Raw genomic sequence first — 22,108 nt, forward strand, 5'->3', positions numbered from 1 at the left:
TTGGATGTGATGCACTCTTAAGGCTATCAAGTAGAAAGATCCTCAGCAGCAGTGAGTGATTCCCATGAGAAGGAAGCTGCAATCAGTAGTAAAGCATCAGGATAGGCCAACAGGACTAGTTATGACAGCATAACTAATAGGGAGAGAGGGAGAGCCAGAAGTTACCACAAGCATGAGTGCACCCTGGGACATAAAGTGTCCTGCTACTCCACCATAAACAAACCTGAGTGAATGTGCGTGGTGGTTGGGGGCTGACACCATCAAAATATTCCAGTTTACCAAAACTCTCTATGCCCATGAACTCTCAGAACTTTGCCTATGAGAAAAGCTATGTAACAAAAAAGCACGACTAAACAAATAGGTTTTCAGCCTAGACTTTTGCCTAGATTGTCCCAAACACTCATTGGAAGGCAGTTCCACAGCTGGGGGAAGCTTCATAGGAAAAAAAACTCTGCCCCGTTCCATAGTCCTCATTGTAGTACTAACAAATAAGCTGCACCTTTTGATCACAGCAGGTGTGGCACATCATAATAGCCCAAAAGGTCACTCAGGTATCATGGGATGAGACCATTCAGGGCTTTATAGGTCATTAGTAATATTTTATAATCTATACAAACTTTTACTGGGAGCCAGTGCAGTGTGGATAAGATAGGAGGAATATGATCAAACCTTCTAGTTCTAGTAAGGAGCCCTGCTGCTGCATTCTGGATTAACTGGAGCTTGCTTGTGCAGCTGAACATCCAGACAGCAAGGCATTACAATAGTTCAACCTAGAGGTAACAAAACATGAACTAGTTTTTCTGCATCATGTAGTGACATTACATTTCAAATAAGATAATATGGTAATCATGAGTTAATAACAATTTACTACTGAATAGCAGCAGTACTGTAATGTGTAACTGGAACAGTGATTTGAATGTTTGACACTGGCACGATCAGACAGTAAATGAATATGCAGGCAAACTGCCAGCGCTCAGTTAGTGACAGGCAGGAAATTAGTCTAAATTAGTTTACTGAGGTGTTTTACAATAGGATGTACTGAGCTCCTGGAGGCAGGCAGCATTTTTCATGTGTGATGTATAAGGTCAAGCCTGAGCAGAACATCCCAGCACACAAATCTGTCAAATGCACTTTATACTTATGGAAATGATGGGAAATTCTTTTGACTTGTTAACCATCATTAGTCAGTTGTTAAGTGTTAAATCAAGCAAAAATGTCAAACAAATATACTTTGCCAACAGTGGGCCTCATTGATCAAACTGGATCTGAACAAATTTATTTGTAAATTATTCGCATTTACATATGAAATGTGACGTTCATCAAAATCCAGTTCGTTAGAAAAAGTTTGTGTCCTATAAGAGCTCCTGCATTTGAGTAATTTCACATATAAATGAAGAAAAATGAGCTTAGCTATTCAATTAGGACAAGAGAAATATTGCGATATAACAAGAGGAAGAGTAATGGTAGCTGACATCTGAGCTGCATTACTGGAATATTTAGTGTACTCTGCTTTTAGGAGGCTCTCATTCCCCATTTAGCCATCATTTGAGCTCTCTGTGAACTTTGCCATTTTGGAAGTTTTGTGGACATCACTAAATGTAAATTAGCTGTGCCATGAATGTGCTTTGGTAATTTATGGGTGCTTGGTATTTATCAACATACACACATGAGCATGAAGAAAATCAGTGCTATTGAAACTGGTGGAAATGAACCTTAATCATTTATATGCAAGCAATGTATGTAACATGCAAGCAATAAGATGTCTGAATATAGTTGTCTTTTGTAGTATATATTTAATATACTACTATATTTAAGGTGACGCTTTAAAATTAACTTCAGGTGCTATTCCACGGAAACAAAAACTTTTACGCATGACTTCCTGTTGCCCATGTTATCAGACTTACATGAAGTTTCCATGTCATGGAAGCACAGCCTTTTAGAAGGGCTGAGCAGCTTATAGTGTTGTTTAATAATTCAGCACTGTTTTGTACTGTGCTTGGCATGACATTGAGTAGCAGGAGGTGTGATGCTGGGCGAACAGATGCCTATGGAAAACAAGAGTAAAAAAAAAAAAAACAAAGCTCCTTTGCTTGACTGAGCTAATGGGAAACAGCCCTTTCTGTGCTCCTCCTATATCATCTCATCTTCTCCTCTTTAGTCTCATGCTAATATAGAATTAATTTACAGAAAATTAATTAAGAACACAAGTAAAATATATTACATTATTTATAACTAAATCACTAACCAGGTGAGCAAATTTTAACGCACCTACTAGTTTGTTAGCTAACAGCTGCAGAGTCCCCAGTTTGATCCTGGGCCTTGGTTACTTTCTGTGTAGAGTTTCTCTGCATGTTCTCCTCATCTCTGTGTGAGTTTCCTCCCACCTCCCAAAAACATGCCAATACACTGCAAAAAATAACCGTCTAAATATAAGAAGCAAATGCATGATTTAAGAAGATACAGACTAGAACAAGTCAAATTATCTGCCAGCGCAGTAAGATAATTACACTTGGTAAGATTTCTTGAAATAAGAAAACATATCTAGGCTTTAGAAAAGAACAAAATGTCTTAAAATAAGCATTAAAACACTTATCCCAAGCAGTGTATTTAGTCTAATTAACTTAAAACTAGCTTTTAAATTAATTTTTAAACAGTTTGCTTATCTTAATTTGTGTGAAAATATCTTAAAAGCAGAGCTACTAAACAAGATAATTCCTCTTAATTTGACAAAATATAATCTGGAAGATGTCATTGCACTTAAAACTGGAAATTAAAAACCATACTGGATAATTGGAAAGAGTGTGGTAACTTAACACTGCAGAGTCTTATAATTTGTTGTTAGGTTGTAAATAAAAGTGTTGGCGTTGACATAAAACAAGCATTTGGAATAAATAATACTAATGAACAAGTCCTAAGTGTGATTATTGAGCATTTTTTACTGGGCAACCTTAAAACCAGTTATTACAGCTAAAACAAAGTCTTAAAAGATACAAGGCTGGCCTCAAATGATGCCTGTGATGGTAAATAAGCTTAATTTGCAGGTAAAATAACTAACTTTAAGCTTTGCTAACTAAGAAAGAAAAAAAAAGATCAATAATCTTAAAACAATCATAATAATCTTACACAATCTGCTCTTGCATAGTATTTTATTCTTAAAATAAGATCAATAAGATTTAATGGCTAGAAATAAGATTGTAAGTCTTGACTAGACGAGGAGTTTTTGCAGTGTAGCTACTCTAAATTGCTCCTAGGAGTGAATGAGCATATGGAAGTGTGTGTATGGTGCTCTGCGATGGACTGGTGTCCCATCCTGGTTGTATTCCCTCTCATGTCCCTCCAGTGTTCCTGGGATAGGCTCTGGATCCACTGAGATCCTGACCAGGAGATAGCAGTTTCTATAGATGAATGAATGAATGGTCTGCTTGATGCAGTGTATTTAAAGGCCACTATTTGCTAAAAGGACTGGACTGCTATCATATTATTGAGTAACCTAACACAGTGGCACAGTGCCAGTATTTGCATGCAGTGTGATTTTTGTAGCTTTGAACAAAGATACTGCAATACTGGCCATAACACTGCTACCCGGTTATGTTTATGAAATATTTTATTTATTTATTTATTTATCTATCTATCTATTTATGTACAGGCAGCATTGAGTAGCACCCAAATGAAATGCTTGCACAGGGGCCCACTATGACGAAGTCACGCCACTACCTTACACAGACTACAGACTGTATATTATGTTATTAGGTCAGGGATCTGCATCGCTTCACTTTGAGTTATTACGTGATGTCATGACAGCATTGGTTTCAGCCACAAAATGGCTGACAAGGATTCTATTTCCCAGTAGCCTTGCAAATCACATGGTCTGTAATCATTCATACCTGTTTTGTGTTCTCCCCAATTAGTAACCCTATTTAAATCCTGTTTCCTTTGTGTTTCCTTGCTTAGCTTTTGATGTATGTAGCTTATTGTTGACTATCCTATGTATATGGTTCTTGCCTTGTTCTTGCGTTTTTGTTTCCATTTTGTTTGTTCTATGTGTGTTTTCTTTAATAAACCACCTGGACTTGTATCCGACTCCTTTATCTGATACCTGATATTCTTCCCAGCAATAAATTTGTAATGGATTCCTGAAAGATAATGCCACAGAGCACGATAGCTGGAACTAGCGTATCCCTAATCCCAGCAAAAGGGGAGGCTAAATCTGGAATGGGATGTTCAACAAGCACATATGGGTATGGTGGGCAGGTGTCCACATACTTTTGGTTATATAGTGCATCACAGCTCACTAACTGATTTTCACATCATGAGTGTGATTTTCATGATGATTTTCTGTCCATATCTGTGCTTCTATGCTGTGTTTTAATGTAACTAAATAGCTAACCTACTGTGGAAAGATACATGAGACTTATTGTGTATTTTGTGCAGACTGCAATCATAAGTTGCTGGTAAAGGACATTGCTAATTTATTTCTGTTTAAGACAATTTTCCCCAATTTGCTATTAATTGCTGTTTCCTACAACCCATTTTTAAGGATGTACACACAAGATACACTACAAAAATTCATGCTACTTAAATACTTCACTGACACCAACATACATTTAGAATTATTCCATACATAACTTCTATCTGAATTCATTTTTGAAATGACAATCATTGATTCCTCATTGCATTATATAATTAATAGAATCAATCAAATGTCCAACAAAATTAATTAAATACTAGATTTGCCAAATATACTGCTACTAAAAATATAAGGCAATAACTGATATAAATGCTGTGTCCTAGAGTGTTAACACATACGAGTAAACACTCTTAAAAGATAATTTGTCCATGATCATCATTGACCTTCTACCTGTTTTATTGTTAATGCCTTTGGATGTCTGTATTAGCTTGATATTGGTAACACTGACCTCTTGCAGGTTATGTGGTCATGAACTATTGGCATTCAAAATAAAAAAGTATTTGCATTTGCGACACTAACACTGAAACATCAAAGTGCATTGTAAGTGACAAACAAAACAGAAAACTCATTTGTATAAGTTATGTAAGCCTGCTGGTTCTTTTCCCCATAAAACATTGGCCTGAAATCTAAGTGAAATCCAGTCATGGTATTATGAAAACTACACAGCACTTCCCACTTTTGGTTGTTGATGGAATCTGGAAGAAGGAAATTGTTTTTTGATATCATTATTTTTTTTTATAACATTATTTGATGTCATGGCAGTATGACAGAACACACTTTTTGATAATCATTCTAACTCATGACCTGTTTGCAATTGTGCCATTTTATGCCAGTGGCATACGCGTCATGATCACTTAGTAGGGTACCAGAATGTTTTCTGTATTTTGTATTTAATGTCATTGGCGTATTTTTGCATTTTATGGTGAGTATGGCCGACCTGAACATAAAGAATAGTATCAGCAAGCATGGCTATTAACAGCAAGAGCCTGTTGTGCTGTGAATTGCGTGCATAGAAAGATTTTGGCTTCATCTCTTTTGCTTTTTTCTGTCAGGGTTCGGTGGACCGTCTGGACTCAGGGGCCACTGAGGAGAAGGAGAAGAATGCTCAGGTCCAGCTGGAGAAGGCCAAGGTACACTACATTTCTTACAATCCAGGAAACAACAAATGTATGTACTGCTTCTACGTATGCATTGTCTTGAGAACACTTTTCATGCACAGCCTAAAAAAGCAGCCATAACAATAAATAAATTGCAGTGATTTGCAATGAGCAATCAGGGGCAGGATGCAAGTCTGCAATCTCAGTGGATTATTTATTAAAGGCATTCAAAATGTCATCATCAAAGTTCATAGCATTGGTGAAAAAATAGGAAGGCAATCTCATGTAAGACAGATCCATGATCAAAACAAAAGGGCAGGCACAATTTGGAAAACCAGAAAACACAGTGATAGGAAAGAAGAATCAGAACACACACTAACAATAGTGTCGCATCGAGACAAAGGAACAGGAGGATATAAATAACTAAACTAATTAAGGGCTGAAGTGAGAACAGGTGCACACATTAAGGAACAGACTAATGATGGGACAGGGATGAACACAGGACGAGTGACCAAAACAAAAGCGCATGTAAAGGCACATGCAGCAACAACCTTGCTGGGAAACATGCCGTGCACTGTGGGAGAATTTGTGACGGGTTTAAATGTCTTAGGCATAACTTTTAATCTAACCTTAACTCCAGCTGATAGCCATCGAAGGAGTCACTGTAGAAAAAACAATTACTGATAACTGGTAATTCTAAATTTCCTGTTCACCCTCCTCCTTTCAGGGCCCCACCTAACCATTGATATGCTACAAGTACATATTCAAGTAAAAAGAATTTGGAAGGTTGCCAGTTTATTTGAACGACTTTTATGTCTAACTTTTGAGTAGTCTGTTTTAATGTTGTGTTCATTATACCAGGGTGCGAGCTGGTTACCCCTAATTACTCTTCTTTTAAATGGGGCCACATTATCTAGCATGAAGTGAAACAGTGATTTTTAAGTATTTAGTCACTTGATCGACTTCTGTGGGTTATGTTATTTATATTTATGCCAAAGGCATGGCTGTATTGTCTATATTTATGTCATATGTAATGAGTAAGTCCTGTTATATTCTCCTACTGCAAACAACAGGTTCTAGCCAATTAACCCAGTTCCTAGCTTCCTTGTGAACACGAATCATATTTTTGCGGGACTAATTAAATAACTCAACCAGTCTATCCTTCTGGGGATGGTAAACACTGATGCAAATTGCCCAATAATTAGAACAGTTTGCAGAATGTGGGTGATACTACATGAAAGTGGTGTCTTGATCTGCCAGAATTTCTTTTGGGATTCCAGCTCTATAGATTATTAGGGAGAGTGTCTCTGCAACACTACATGCTGAGATATAGGCACTGCTAGAACTAATACTAAACACTAAAAGCAGTCCTCTTGTGCATTTCTATCCAGTGGCCCAATTCATATGGAGGGGGCCTTAATTGGGGTAGACCATAGACCATTGACATGATTCTGAATCATGTCGGTATCAAGGTTGGGTCTAACTTTCCCACTCCCACATGTTCAACTTCCCACTCCCTGACTCCTTCTGTTCTGGAGCAGCAGCCAATGTCCATGGAAATGCTCTTGTTAGTGCAGGTCCTACCAACAAACATGTCCCTTATCAGCCCCTGAAAATTCTGTCCATTGGTTGCCATGATTAGAGGATGGGTCCCCTTGAAAGCCCCCACTTCTATAACGGGGCACTAAATCTGGAAATAGCTCAGCTCCCTGCAGCACCAGCATACCTACCCAGGCCTTCCCTGGCTATTGTGGCTTGGGTGGGGTACTCTGTTCGGAGGGAGAGAGAGAGAGAGAAGGGGGGGGGGAGGTGTAGGTGAGGAGAAGGAGTAGGGGATGGGAAAGATGATGAGGGAAATGTGGTATGGAGTGCCAGTTATGGGGTTAGAGAGGAGGATGCGCAGACCTCTCCTGGACTCTCAACACAAACTGCCTAGCCAAGAAGGCCCAGCTGCTTTTAAGTGTGGCTGAGTACATGAGAAGCAGGGGCAGAAGGGGTGTAGTTGGATGCAGAAGGATGGAGGAGACAGAAAAAACAAGCAGGTAAAGAGTAATGATTGAACCCTGTCAGCTTCTTGACCTCCAACGTGTCAAGGCATTGGCAAAAGAGTAGATTGGGAATCGACAGCTTCTCTGGGGCTTGCTGCAGCCCTCTGCCACTATAGCTGAAATTGAAATTGTCTGAAGTTGGATTTGTGTTGGACGTTGGAGTTGGAGTCTTTCCAGAAGGCAGCATATTCGCCCTGTGATGCAATGGGACATGGAGGAGGATGTGTGCAAAGTATAGGCTGAGGATACTTCAGCAGCTACACGTACTGTTCCAAACAACATACCCACAATAGGATGAGTAAGGCTACTGTCCTGGGCTTACTCTGCTAAAAGACACTCATTTCTTTTCACTCTCTTGTCACCTGACATGACTGTCACTGATAGGCTGCATGAATCTACAGTCTGGGCTAGAAAGAGATCAGCCCCAGCCTCACTTCTTTATACCTTTCTGTGTGTTTTTCTTACGACCATTGGTGGTGTTTGTTGTGCTTGGTTCCACGTAAGTCAAAAATAGTCCAGGAAATTTGTTAACAGCAAATAATTTAATGGGGATGCCAAAAAAAAAAAAAAGAAAAGAAACCTTATATTAATGTCTTTTTTGTTTTTTAATCTTTGAAACACTAAAAACTAAGGGGGGGATTAGCCCCTCACGCCTATTTATACCACCCACCCCTGCCAGTTCTCACAATTCATAACAGACATTTACCCTTTTTAATCATTTTCACTTATAATTTATTTAAATTTTAATTTAAATATATAAAATTAATATATATTAATATTTTTAATATTAATATATAAGAAATAAATAAATGAATACTAAATTATATGTGACATAATATGTAAAATACTGTATACCATTTCAATTGTCTTGCCTGTTTCTCGTTGGCAGTCTAAACCTGTTGCGTTTGCTGTACGCACAAACTACACCTACACCCCTGCCGATGATGACAATGTTCCTATCCCAGGACATGGAGTTGCCTTTGAGGCTAAAGACTTCCTACATGTCAAAGAGGTGAAGGAGCACTAGACATTGCTCCGTAAACCACCTACATTTCAGCAACATAAAAATTATTACGTGATTATGTTTCATGTTTGTCTTACTGTTTTATAGAAATTCAATAATGACTGGTGGATCGGGCGGCTGGTGAAAGAAGGTGGGGAAGTGGGTTTCATTCCCAGCCCAGTCAATCTGGAGACTATTCTCATTCGGAGAGAGGTGCAAGCCAGGAAGGCCGCCAAAGCTCTAGCCAAGTATATCACTCATTCCTTACAAAGCAACCTATCCACATGTGTCAAGCACCTTTTGTGTTGACAGCTGCTGAAAACCTTTTGCATAGCATTGTAACAATTTTAGACATACTAAATGATCATTTTACCTACTTGTCACTTCAGCAAAGCAGCAAGCTCTGCCAAAGATGATATGAACTCGAAGAAAGTCACTCCTCCTCCATCAGGTGAGCTCAGATGAATCAGTAGGCAAGGTTAACTTGCTGAATGCCTGCAGGGTTTTAACCTCCTCCTTTATTTATTAGCATTCTAATTAGGTTAGAGCATCCATTAATATGCCAGATTCTGTCTAGCAAAATGTCCAACAAGACTAATTCCATTAAACTGTACTAATTTTAAGAAGGGAGTAAATGGGTTATATTATGATTATTTTTTCATGATTGCACTAAATGTAATCTATCTTCTCTAAATCTTACACTACAGTTCAGCAAGTGAAGAAGAAATCAGTAAGTATGCGGCTCAGATACTGTACCTCCAGAGTGAAATACTGTATTTTCCAGAATTAACAAAGCTAATTCCCATCTCCTCGAACTGTTGTGTTGTTACTGATGTGCCTCCCTTGTGCCAACCATTAGTTTCACTCTGCCTGTCAATCAATAAACTGTCATCCTAAATAACTGCACTTATAGCTTAAACCATAACATCTAAAACACTTTTCAATGACTTTGGTAGGGGGAACAACTGGCAGCATATGACGTTGTGCCTTCCATGCGTCCTGTCGTGCTGATGGGGCCTTCACTCAAAGGTTACGAGGTGACTGAATCTCTTCTACTTTCAGACTCTATGTTAGGACCTGCCTTTTGGTCCTTTTTTTATAACATTCATGACTGAACATGTCTCTGTTTTTAGGCATTCAGGTTATTATGAGATGTCTAGCCGAAGTTATCCACCATTTCGAAATTGTATCTATGCATCCTGAACTGCTGAAGCCCCTTAAATCTAGTCACCTTAACTCACTCCTTTTGGACACATCAGCTGAAATCACTGTATCTTCAAACCCAAACATAATAAATGCAGTTTGGAAAAATTAGATGTACTTTTTTTCATGATCAAGTATGTTGCGCAAGGGTTGTTTTATTAGCAGGGGTTACTGCACCCTCTGCTGTACAACCTGTATTTTGCAGTCTACTTTCTCAGGATTTAACATGAACAGATTATGTGGTGATTAACAAAAAATAAACAAATCCGCTGTGTCTTTTGCAGGTTACAGACATGATGCAGAAGGCCCTCTTTGATTTTTTAAAACATAGATTTGAAGGAAGGTATGTAGTTACTTCAGGTTGGTAGAATAATTATTTTAATTATTTTGTTGTTCTTTTATTGTCTTAGTGTCAAAGTTTTATCAGGTATTTAGTTATTCTATTGTCATCTGTTTATTTAAAGCTATATGGTGGGAAACCTCTCTCTTTTTTCCTTTGATAGAATAACCATCACTCGAGTGATGGCAGACATTGCTCTTGCTAAGCGGTCAATCCTAAACAACCCCAGCAAACATGCTATAATGGATCGCTCCAACACACGCTCTAGCCTTGGTAAGATACCAAACTATACCCAGTGTACCGACTAAACCAGTTATTAGAGTATCAAGAAAGACTGTCAAAGAAACACAGTCATTTCATTTTATTACTTTCCAGTAATTTCTGTAACTTTACTTTTACTAGTACTATCTCATTTTTACATCACAGCTACAGAGGTTTACAGTATGTGCTTTGAGATTACATTGAATCCTTTGTTTACTAAACAGTAGAAAGAACATATTTGATTTTAAATTATTTTTTTTTATTTGAGGTAAGGACAGTTGTGAAGTACGAACATTATATAGGTGAATCTAAATTGGTTCTTTCCATTCTGTTCCACACATTGCCTCAGATGCCGCTGGTATGTATTGCTCATAAACCTATTCCTGTTTGGTTTTAGCATGATTATAGCATGAATGCTATAATAATCAAAACACTAGTAGTAAAAAAAAATCAAAAAGAATTTTTTTTTGGCTTTTCATGCTTTTTTTGTATTCTTGAGAAACTATGGTATTTTCACAATTAGTTTTAATGTGGTAGCCTTCTGCAAAATATAAAATGCAGAATAACTTTATTACGTAAAGTATCTTGTATTATATATATTGTGGCTGAGTGTTTTGTTTTTTTTTTGCATTAATATTAAACAGTGGTATGAAATTCCTGTTTGTATTGATATAATAATATCACATAGTAATCAAATTACTAGTTGTCTTTATGAGTAATTATGATGTGTTATATTAAAATAAATAGAAATACGATCTACAATCTGGTAATGGATAAACTATTGGTTTTTGTTTTCTTTGAATAAAGTCTGTGCCAGTTAAGATAACCTTAAGGCTATTGTGTTTCAAGGGAAACACATTATGCTCATTTTCTTGGTTTGCAAAGAAAGGGGTGTTAAAAACTTTGCATAAACACTCTTTAATTAGGGTATGCTGGTTTAATATGAAGCATCTCTATGTGTGCCTGTAGCTCAGATCCAAGGGGAGATTGAGAGGATCTTTGAGCTTGCGCGTAGCCTGCAGCTGGTGGTTCTGGATGCAGACACTATAAACCACCCGCTCCAACTCAGCAAGACCTCCCTGGCCCCAATTCTCGTCTATGTCAAGATCTCCGCTCCCAAGGTTTAAATTCGCAGTCACAGAGTAATTCTACTTACTGTAGGTTTGTAACTGTGGTTCTGTGGAATCCATATAACTGCCAGGATTCACTTGGATACCAAGACCTTCAACAAACTCACAAAGTGATGTATCACACTGTATTTGTAATAAAATGCAGCAGTCATACAACCATCTTTTCCTTGAACATTCTCCATGGGTTCTCACCAGGTTGGTGCTGGTTCTCAATGACAAGCAACCCTGTCGTTTACGTGAGGTTCATAGAACCACAGTTACTTAACTAGTGTTCTATTTCACCACTTCTAACCTCCAGGGCCAGTGAGAACTGCCTAGATAATGTATCTCACAATGTTATCGTGAACTGACACATCTTAGGAATAACTGGAAAGGTGTTTGGAGATTCCTGCCACACTCATGCCACTGGAAGGGATGATGTTAATCTTGCAGAACCTGAACAAAGTGCATGGTGATACCCAGGTAGAGTGGCATATCATGGTAGAGGCTGTCCAGCCCATCTATAGGTCTTGGTGATGACGTTCACAATCCAGTGTGCCAGTATCTCCTAAGATGAGGAGCCCCATGTGTCTTTTCTCTGGAACAGTTGGTCTGAGGATCTGATGGCTGCAGTTTGGTCTAAGAAGGAATCACCATATATATACTGTAGGTCATGTGCATGGCACAACATGGAACGCTCTGCTCAACTTCATGGAACGCTGCAAGGTTAATGGATTGATTTAAAACATATGGTGATATGACCTTGGGCAGAAATACTGAATTCAACAGCAAGGTCACCCCACAATCATATGGCTAATGCATGCAAGGTGAGCTTATCACCAGAGCATGCAGTTCTCCCACTCTTTCTACTGAAGTGATCACTAACAGAAAGGCAGTTTTCAATGTCAGATCCATCTTGCATAGTGTCATAAGGAGGAGTAAAATGAGGAGTTCCCATGCTGAACTCAGAGAAATGCAATCCATGGTCTTGCTGCTGGCTAGCAGTCCATGAAGGAAAGCTAGTATTTTGCATATCATGCAATGCAATGGATCTACTCATTTCATTTTGAGGGGCCAAACCCGCAGGCACAGGTGACCTAATCTATTTGTCCATTTGATAAGATCTGCTTGTGGAGCAAGCTGTCAAGGATAATGTTTTAGAATCAGTAAGAAAAACCCAAAGACCTGTTAGACTGCCCACAATTCCAGATAGTTAATGTGTAAGAATGTCACCCCTAGGGGCACTGCACTGCTCTCCATCCAGCAAATGAAGCATTGTTAGTGGCTATCTTTTGCCAATGGGGCACCACTCCCAAGCAGACTTTCTTTAGAAGCTTGTGCCTCTTGCTGAGACAAGGACACATCTCAGTCTGAGCCAGACATCCAGCCTCAGATTTGAATATTAGCAAAGATCCAGACTAAACTGTGAACAGTGCATAGCATGGTGAGAGAATTCTACACAGCAATGCTAGTAGTATGTAGCCACAGGCCTGCTAATTGGCCAGAGAGTGGGGGATGTGGAATACAAAGAGGAGCACAGGGAGAATCTGACCCAGCGGGGAGCAGGAAACCCAGCACCAGCCTAGTGATGCATGTTCGTGAAATAAAGCAGGCCCAGTGAACAGTGAACAATGCATGGTATAGTGAAGGAAAACAACTCATTCATGCTGTCAGTGTTTAGTCACAGGTGTGCTGGTGGTTTAGACAGTGGGAGATGTGAAATACTTAGAGTGGATAATGGTGGAGTGAATGCAGGGAAACTCAGTTCCAGCCCAAGTATTGCAAATTAGTTGAATTAAGAGAGTTCGGCAGCTCAGTAGTGAAAGCACAAGCCAACTCAAGACTAGCACCATGTAGAAAAGAGCTCATAATGTATAAAAAATACACTCACCAGGGCAGAATAGATGAGAGGAGGCAATTGGCAGCTTTATTGGCAGGAAGACAGATTACCTGTTGCTCCAGTCGCTAAGCAAATAAATCCATATTTTATACATGTGGTCTAACATGTATATGACAGTGTTTTTTTTAAATTGCAAATACTGTGTCATATGGCACTTTCGGGCTTTGTTGCAGGTCTCAGTGTTGAGGATATTCTCACTGCCTCTGGTGCTTCTGAGGGGTGAAATAGAACAAGAGCTACAGTTAATTCAGGCACAAAACTACTGTAATAGACCACAATCCACTAACTGATAACTTTTACAGCACTGAGAGAATATGAGGCAAAATATCTCCATTTTCTCCCACCCATTTCCTGTTCATCTTTTCTTTATCTTTCTTTTATCTGATGCTTCAGGTTCTTGCCAGGTTGATAAAGAGCAGAGGAAAGTCCCAGACCAAACACCTCAATGTTCAGATGGTGGCTGCAGATAAACTTGCCCAGTGTCCCAATGTAAGTTTGCCTTCATACCTATTTTATTGGAGGACTACACCCCTGGTCTTGTATTAGAAGTGATATATACAGAATTTTTTTTAATTTTTTTTTTTAATTTCAGTTATAGCATCTTATTTCAGAATAAGAATCACTGGAGTATGGATCCCGTTCTCTATTGATGATGATAAATCTACTAGTTCAGTACACTATTGATGATGCCTTCTATAGAAGGAGAAAATGACTCAAGTGGTCATGGATGAGACTCATTCAATGTAACAATTACTGTACTCTATTGAGCATGAGCATCAAGCTAAATACACTATGTGGCTGAAAATATGTGGATACCTGATCAATCACACCCATTTTGGAATGTGGCTGTGGGGATTTGCCCATTTGGCCACAAGAGCATTAGTGAGGTCAGACACTGATGTTGGGTGAGGAGGTCTGGCATGCAGTCGGCATTCCAATTCATCCCAAAGGTGTTTAGGGGATGAGGTCAGGGCTCTGTACAGGCCACTCGAGTTCTTCCATTCTAGCCTTGGCAAACTATATCTTTACGAAGCTTCCTACTTTGTGGCACAAGTTTGGGGAAGGCCGACATATGGGTGTGATGGTCAGGTGTCTGCATATTTTTGGCCATATAGTGTATCTTTGCTGTTTTCTACTGAGGATGAGAATTCATCAGGGTCTGATACTGTTCTTGATTGAAAGTGTGAATTACTGAGCCTCATGGAGTATAAAGACAAAACATTTAGTCTGTAAAACATGGCGAAGGTTGATAATGAACTCCATGTTGCTTTACAAATGTCTGTCTTAATTGAAATTAATTCTATTATTCATATGGCAAGTTGCACAAACTGCCTAGCAGCAAGTCTAGGTCCCATTGTTGGGCTATTGCTTTGCATGGGGGTCCTGGACATTCTAGACCTTTATTAAATGTCTTTACTTGTTTATTGGGTGACGTTTTTGGAGTTTTTAACTGCTTTAAATTGTAATGTTCATATTGGTTGAGCCTTACTATATATTCTCCTATTTTTGCTAAACAAAACAAACAAAAAAGCACATCTTTACCTCTATGTTATTAACATTACAGGTGACTTTAACATTTCTTGACAAATTAAACACTGCATTTAGAAATACAAGTGGCATGTCCTCCTTTTTTTTTTTTTTCCTTTTCTACATTGCCCGTGTTTTCTTGCATGTCACTTCGTCTGAGTTTTGCCTGAGGGCTTAATCAGAGACTAGCTTGATGGGATAATTAAGACATTGCTATTTTTAAATGTCTTCTTGGGATTTAGAGTGGCAGAGATTTGCTTTTCTTTGTTTTGCTATGCACAACTAATAAATTAAAATATCAAACGAATGCAAAATGTACTTGTTGAAATTTTAATGTTTCATTTTAGTATAATGATTTAATTTTGATTTTGCATTATATAATTGCGCATTCTAAATGTTTACTGGTGCATTTTAGCAACTGCGCTTAGGGTTACATTATACATGTTTCAATGGCTTTTCCATCTTTTTTCAGTAAGGTACCTATGCTGCAGATGCAGTGGATAGATATTAAATGGATTCCTACAAGTTTAATTCTCACCTGCACATTTCTCATTGCTTCTTCATTCTTTAGGAGCTCTTTGATGTCATCTTAGACGAGAACCAGCTGTCAGATGCCTGTGAGCACATAGCTGACTACCTGGAGTCTTACTGGAGAGCCACTCACCCCCCAGAGATGGAGATAGCCAAACCTGCCCTGGTGCCCACAGAGAGCACACTCCCCAGCAGCCCCACACCTGCTAAGGTAAACATGCATGCAAAATGGCAGTGGAGAGTCAATTCAATTTTCTGTTCCATTTTTTATGAGAAGAACACTTTTACCATTATGTGTGCTGTCATTTGTAATTCTTTTTCTTTCCACCAACTAAAACTATTTAAACAAGACAGATATGAGGTAGAAGAAGCTCTGGTGAGTGATATGGCGTATGCTGGATTTAAATAGATTATAAGAGCGAGTATAAATGTTGGTGTCATAGGAAGTAGTCTTAGTCTGTATTCAGATGTTCTGTTAAACAACAGTAGATTAACTTAGTTTGAATAGTGCTACATAGAGTTTCCTCTTCCCCAATATTAAAGACAATAACACATTTTAAACCACCCAGAATATACTTTTTTTATTTGTATGCATAAACCTGACCAAATAAATAAATACAAGATAATGGATGACTGGCTTTAAATTTGTATGCCAGATTGATATGCCTATAGCCACCTCCTGTCAGCTTTCCAGACCAGGACTCTCTTCAATAAGAAGTGTCTTAAATCATCTTAGAAGTGTCTGTTTTAAAATGATCTGATCACTTTTCTGTAACCTGCTACATATGACAGTACATACTGTATATTAACTGCATGATGGGATTACATGCCTCCACCATCTAAATGGATACTCAGAGAAAGTATGCTTCATACCTACACATGTATAAATCATAATATACTGCTTATGAATGCTATGAATTTTAATTAGCAACACTTTTTTTGGATAGTCCAATTTAGAAATGTCATCAACCAGCCTATCAACTGATTCATGTCCAATGATATTTATTTATCTTTCAACAACATGTCAGAAAATGTATCATTAGAGTGCTCAGAATAAGCTCTGTGCATATATATAAAATGAAGAGACTTTTGCTTGATTTGGGAAAGCTGAACTTGTTAAATAAATAATATCAAATAAAAAAGGAATCTCTATGAGCTAAGAAGGTCAACAACTTGCTTGGACAGATAGTTGTTTATTTTTGTTCCAAGCTAATTTTGATAAAACGATCTTGAATAACTCTAGAGAGAACACTCGATAAAATGTGTTGGAGTATTCATTTACCGTGATTATTCTTTGACATTAGGACGAATCGAAAAGCAAGAGGATGATGGCTTCTAAGAGGAAGGTATCTCTGGAGAACCAACTGGAGCATCCCCAGAATGAGGAGCAGAAAGAGGATGAAAAAGTGGACGTGAGGGAGGAAGAGGCAGCTGAGGAGGAGCGGCTCCTGAAGAGCGAGCCAAAGAGACCCCAACATAGCCACCACAACCGTCATCACCACCATCACCATCACCACCGCACCAGCACAGACCACACCGAACAGCACAACCACCACCCTGCCCACTTACAAAACATGGACATAGATAATGTGGCCAGTAAGAACTCAGAGCCTCAGAGCCATCATCTGCTGCTAGAAGAAGAAGAAGGATTGGACCAAACTGAGGCACACCCAACCCAGACTACAATCCAAAAAGACCAAAACCACCACCACCGCCATCACCACCATCATCACCGCAAGACCACGGACATTCACAATGACTATGGACAGGACTATAAGCTGAAGCACAATCAGCGCAACAAGCAGCATAGTCATCAGAGACAGCTACGCCCATCTAATGAAGAGATGCTGCGCTCCCTTCATGATCAAACACTGCCTTTACACCAATATGAATCATCTGAACATGAACCGCACTACGACCTTGAACACCAATACCACTACCGTGGCCGTGAGCGAGACAGAGATAGGAACAAGGAGAGAGACAATGACAGACATGATGAGGCTGGAAACTGGAGCAGAGATATGTACATTCATTACTGACTGATGTGGATTTGCAGTGTGCTGATGCTGCTATGTGAAACATAGGTGTAATGCCAATACTTGTACTGTTCAAAGGTCTCACCAAGAGCATGCACAATGTAAAACTGCTGTATATGCTTAGAATATAGTTCTGCAGGTTACCTAATTATTTTTCAAATGTACTGGTATTTTAAAAACATTTATTACAGCTAATTAATCTAAATATTTTACATGGCAGTCTATTTAATTTTCTTACCCGAATGGTTTAACATTAAATACTGCTAAGGACAGTGCTTAGCAAGAACAATCAGTCAAGAACAAAGCGTCTTTTCACTTATATCTACACTATATGGCCAAAAGTATGTGGACACCTGACCATCACACCCACATGTGAGCCTTCCCTAAACTGCTGGCACAAAGTTGGAAGCACACAATAGTCTAGGATGTCTTTGTATGGTATAACATTACAATTTCCCTTCACTGGAATTAAGAGGCCCAAACATGTTCCAGCATGACAGTGCCCCTGTGCACAAAGCGAGCTTCATGAAGACATGGTTTGCCAAGGCTGATGCAGAAGAACTCAAGTGGCCTGCACAGAGCTCTGACTTCAGCCACACTAAACACTATTGTGTTGGATGAACTGGAATGCCTACTGCGTGCCAGCCCTCCTCGGCTGACGTCTGTGCCCAGCCTCAATAATGCTTTTGTGGCTGAATGGGCAAATCCCCACAGCCACATTGCAGAATCTAGTGAAAAGCCTTCCCAAAAGAGTGGTGGTTGTTATAACAGCAAAGGGGGACTAAATCTGGAATGGGATGTTCAACAAGCACATATAGGTGTGACTGGTCAGGTGTCCACAAACTTTTGGCCATACCTGGCATTTCCATTTTAGCCATTTTACAAAAGTTTCTCCCATCTAATAGGAGTGTAATCTCCTAAAAACAAATGTGAAATAACAACATTAGACTAGCTTTTGCTTTATCTGCCTTAAGAAACCTCTGAGAAACCTCTTTCTCTACCTATATTTTGACAAAGCACTTTTTTCTGGATATTTGTATTTATTTTCCACAATCTGGCTTCTCAATGATCTAATCATCAGACTACTGAAACCCATTTCTGGCACTTAAAGAAAAGACAAAATAATGCAAAGTCATTTTCCAAATTTGTTAACAAATTAATAAATTATGACTTAGTATTAGTGTGGAAAAGTTGGTTCTATACATGCACCACAGCTCAATTTTTCCAGCATTTAAAGAAAAATAAAAAATAAAAAAAACCAACAGAATATATGTATATACAGAATGTTGATTTTTTTTTAATTGTCTTTAAATGCTGGAAAGATGGAAAAATAATCAGTAGATTATTATCAATTGTTCTATCACTAATTCAGTAAACACCTGACATGCTAACCAACAACTTTTTACTGGTAGGCTAATCATGCTAGCTTGAATCTAAAAATTAAATAAACTTGCACATAAATAGTGGCTCAGAGGATACTGATGGGACTTTTGGCACAGTACAGCTATTGGCATTACAATATGCACTTTGTTTGTGTTCTCTCTCACTTCTCACTTATATGTCTTTCATTCTCTCACCTTTAATCTTTCTTTCAGTCATTCTCAGCCCCTCATGCCTTCTGAGGCTGATCATATAGCAGTTACCTGTTCCGTTCTGATCATTTCAATAAATATGGTGCCATTGCATACTTCTGAAATTCTGTATGCATTGCATCATAATATTGCACTTTTTTTTTTTTTTTTTTTTTTTTTTAAACCAACTACTGTGATACTGTTGTATGTGTTTTAACCATTACTGTATTTTTCTGGAAATTTATTTTATTATATTGGTAAGAATCAGAAACAAGAACTAGTACAGTAGCTCTGAATTTTGCCCTGGAAGTCCTCTGATTTTGCACTAATATTGATTTCTGATAAGGATTGAAGTATTTGCACACTTTCAATATAGTCCCAGGGCATAACCTTTACTCCCCTGACACAGATGACAGAAGTCGTTTATTTTTTCTTTGCCTTAATATGGTAGATTTGTTAATTCTCAAATTATAATAGGCCATTCTCAAGATCTAATAAAGGCGATCTTAACACAAACTTAACATGAACATTAGCCTATTACAGTATGTTAGCACACTGCTTTGTTTGTAGCATTGGTTTGTGTAATTGGTTTGTGTAATAAATATTGTGCAAATGAAATATGATAGTGTTTTCACACTTCAGTGTGTGCCCCTTTTTCCTTTTGATGTAGTAACATAAACTCCAATAGCGCAATCTAGTTTATTTCATTGTTTTTACAGTCATCCCAGTTTTGTAATTCATCTCAGATTGTACAACATTTTTGACACAACTTGAAGCACTGCTCTTGTTTTCAGGCCTAGAGAATTACTCTATGCATAAATTTGTGATAATTTCTATGCATTTGTGTATACCTCATTAATGCCTTGGTAGATTTGGATTGATAATGAATAGAAGTTAGTATGTGCTGTAATATCCTATTTATCATATTAAACTTGCTAGAATGGTTTGCTTACTTATTACCCTTTTTTTTTACATTCTACAGTTCACTGTCATGCTTTATTATCCTCTTCTACATTTTAGTTCCACCACTGATAATTAGGAAAGGTGTTTAGATGGAATACTGACAAAATGTTTCTTAGCAACGCTACCTGCAGCACCACTTACATACACATGATTATTCAAATTTATTCAGATGCCCCACTCAAACAATTGGATAAACAATTTTACTGTTGTCTAACAAAAATATATTTTTTTAAAATAGTAGCACGCACTTAGTAGTGCATAAAGAGAAGTCATGTATCCAGGTGGGACAAACAAAGGGCGCACTGTTCAATAAAAATTGCATTTTTTTTTCTATGCAAAACCACCCATTCACTCACTGACTCCTAGTGAAGCTGTGTGTCCTGCCGGAACATAAGATGACATATTTAAAGCCTGTTGTCCAATGAACGTTAATCTTTGCTCTGATTAAAAACACTGTGTACTTAAATCTGATATAGGCTCACATTGATGCTACATGTCATTTGAGTCTGATATCACAGTCAGATATTTGATCATCTGATTTGTTGAAATAGTGAAATTCACCAGGAGGTAGTAATAATAATAATAATAATAATAATAATAATAATAATAATATAGGCACATTTCTACATTTTAACATAGAAACATTTCATTGCTGCATTTAAATGAAATTTTAGGGGAGGCCGGGCTTCCCGTGTAATTTTAAAGCAATCGCCTGTGGATATTGATAATTCTAGCCTCTGAGGCAAAAAAGTTTGATGCACTGACCCATGGTACAAACCATACTACATTTTATGCTACCGCTTTCTGGACATGCAGAATTGCGCAAAGTCTGAAAATCTGTCTTCAACGATTGCAGTGAAGAGTCGGTGCATTCTGGAGCCTGCATGACTGACTGCCACACCCACCCATACTTCACACAAGGAAACTATGTCAGTGTGTGCATGTGTGTACATTTATGTGTGATTTATTTATGCAATTTATATACGTATATGACTTTTCTTACTATTTTCCATAGTAGGAACCTACAAAATACCTATGCTTAAACTTATTTCACAAAGTGGCCTGTCCTAGCGAAACTAAATGGCCCAAGTTGCAATGAGCCAGAAATTAAAAATGTTCAAAAATCATGAAACATTCGTTCTTACTGATTATTTTGTAATGCATATATCAACCTCATCATTAAAAAGTAAAGTTTAGGATGATGCTTTCCATTCTGACTGCAGCATAGGAGCATCACAGACATTCTGACAGCCAGTATCTGATTAGAAACTAAGTGAAAAGCTTATGTCCATTTTGATATGGCCTGTAGCTATCCAGCAATGTAGCTGAAGCATAATGTTCCATGTGTGAGGAAGTCACACTTAGCTAGCAAGGTTTTCGACTTCTTTATGCAGACTGCTTTTACCATTTTGTTTGTTAACTGGCTGCTTAGCAAACATGATCTTTGCGGAAAAATATTTCCATGCCATTTTGGTGAAATATACTGTATATCTTAACTAGAGATGACAAACTATGGCATAAGTAGGAGGAAATATGATATTTTTTAAATGTCTTTTTAGCTGATTGGCAGAATTTAGCAATAGTGATATCCGACAGGTTTTCTCAGGCCACCACACATTTATGTAAATATTTATCACAAACGCACTTGTATTCACATGCATTGTGGCAGAAGGAGAATGTTCCAGGGAGATGATGGCCAGATGACAACGGTAATTATGTTCAATACTATATCATTTGATCACTTCATCTCAGCATGCACACACAAACACAAGAAGGTATAATGATATTCACTGCCCCTGGTGGTTAGGAGGGTTGAAATAGGACTTATTTTAATGTCTTTATACAATTTAGAATTAGTTATCATCAAATATATTTTAAACATCACAGAGCAAAAGTTGGCGTTCTGTACACTCAGTAAATAAAGTCAACCAATGACCATTTATCTCATATTGCTCACATAACCCTCTGGTGTTCAGTGAAAAAAGAAGTAAATCTAAGCTCCTCAATACACTGACTATACCTGATCAAATACTGTATGATCTTTCACAAAC

At 38.1% G+C, this 22,108-nt stretch overlaps 1 protein-coding gene across 3 annotated transcripts in view; it reads left to right on the forward strand.

Moving 5' to 3' along the window:
* Positions 1-20,039, forward strand: part of cacnb2b (calcium channel, voltage-dependent, beta 2b) — a 35,119-nt gene extending 15,080 nt beyond the window's left edge. For all 3 annotated transcript variants that reach the window (XM_053233696.1, XM_053233697.1, XM_053233698.1), the window contains 12 exons: positions 5,521-5,598; positions 8,503-8,625; positions 8,725-8,864; positions 9,006-9,067; positions 9,324-9,346; positions 9,573-9,653; positions 10,104-10,162; positions 10,323-10,432; positions 11,390-11,541; positions 13,823-13,918; positions 15,528-15,698; positions 16,792-20,039. In XM_053233696.1, coding sequence (XP_053089671.1) covers positions 5,521-5,598; positions 8,503-8,625; positions 8,725-8,864; positions 9,006-9,067; positions 9,324-9,346; positions 9,573-9,653; positions 10,104-10,162; positions 10,323-10,432; positions 11,390-11,541; positions 13,823-13,918; positions 15,528-15,698; positions 16,792-17,526 — 1,830 coding nt within the window. In that variant the 3' untranslated portion in view covers positions 17,527-20,039. The remainder of the gene's footprint in view (positions 1-5,520; positions 5,599-8,502; positions 8,626-8,724; positions 8,865-9,005; positions 9,068-9,323; positions 9,347-9,572; positions 9,654-10,103; positions 10,163-10,322; positions 10,433-11,389; positions 11,542-13,822; positions 13,919-15,527; positions 15,699-16,791) is intronic.
* Positions 20,040-22,108: the final 2,069 nt, after the last annotated feature.

This window comes from Pangasianodon hypophthalmus, chromosome 4 (assembly GCF_027358585.1).
Source record: "Pangasianodon hypophthalmus isolate fPanHyp1 chromosome 4, fPanHyp1.pri, whole genome shotgun sequence".
NCBI lineage: Eukaryota > Metazoa > Chordata > Actinopteri > Siluriformes > Pangasiidae > Pangasianodon > Pangasianodon hypophthalmus.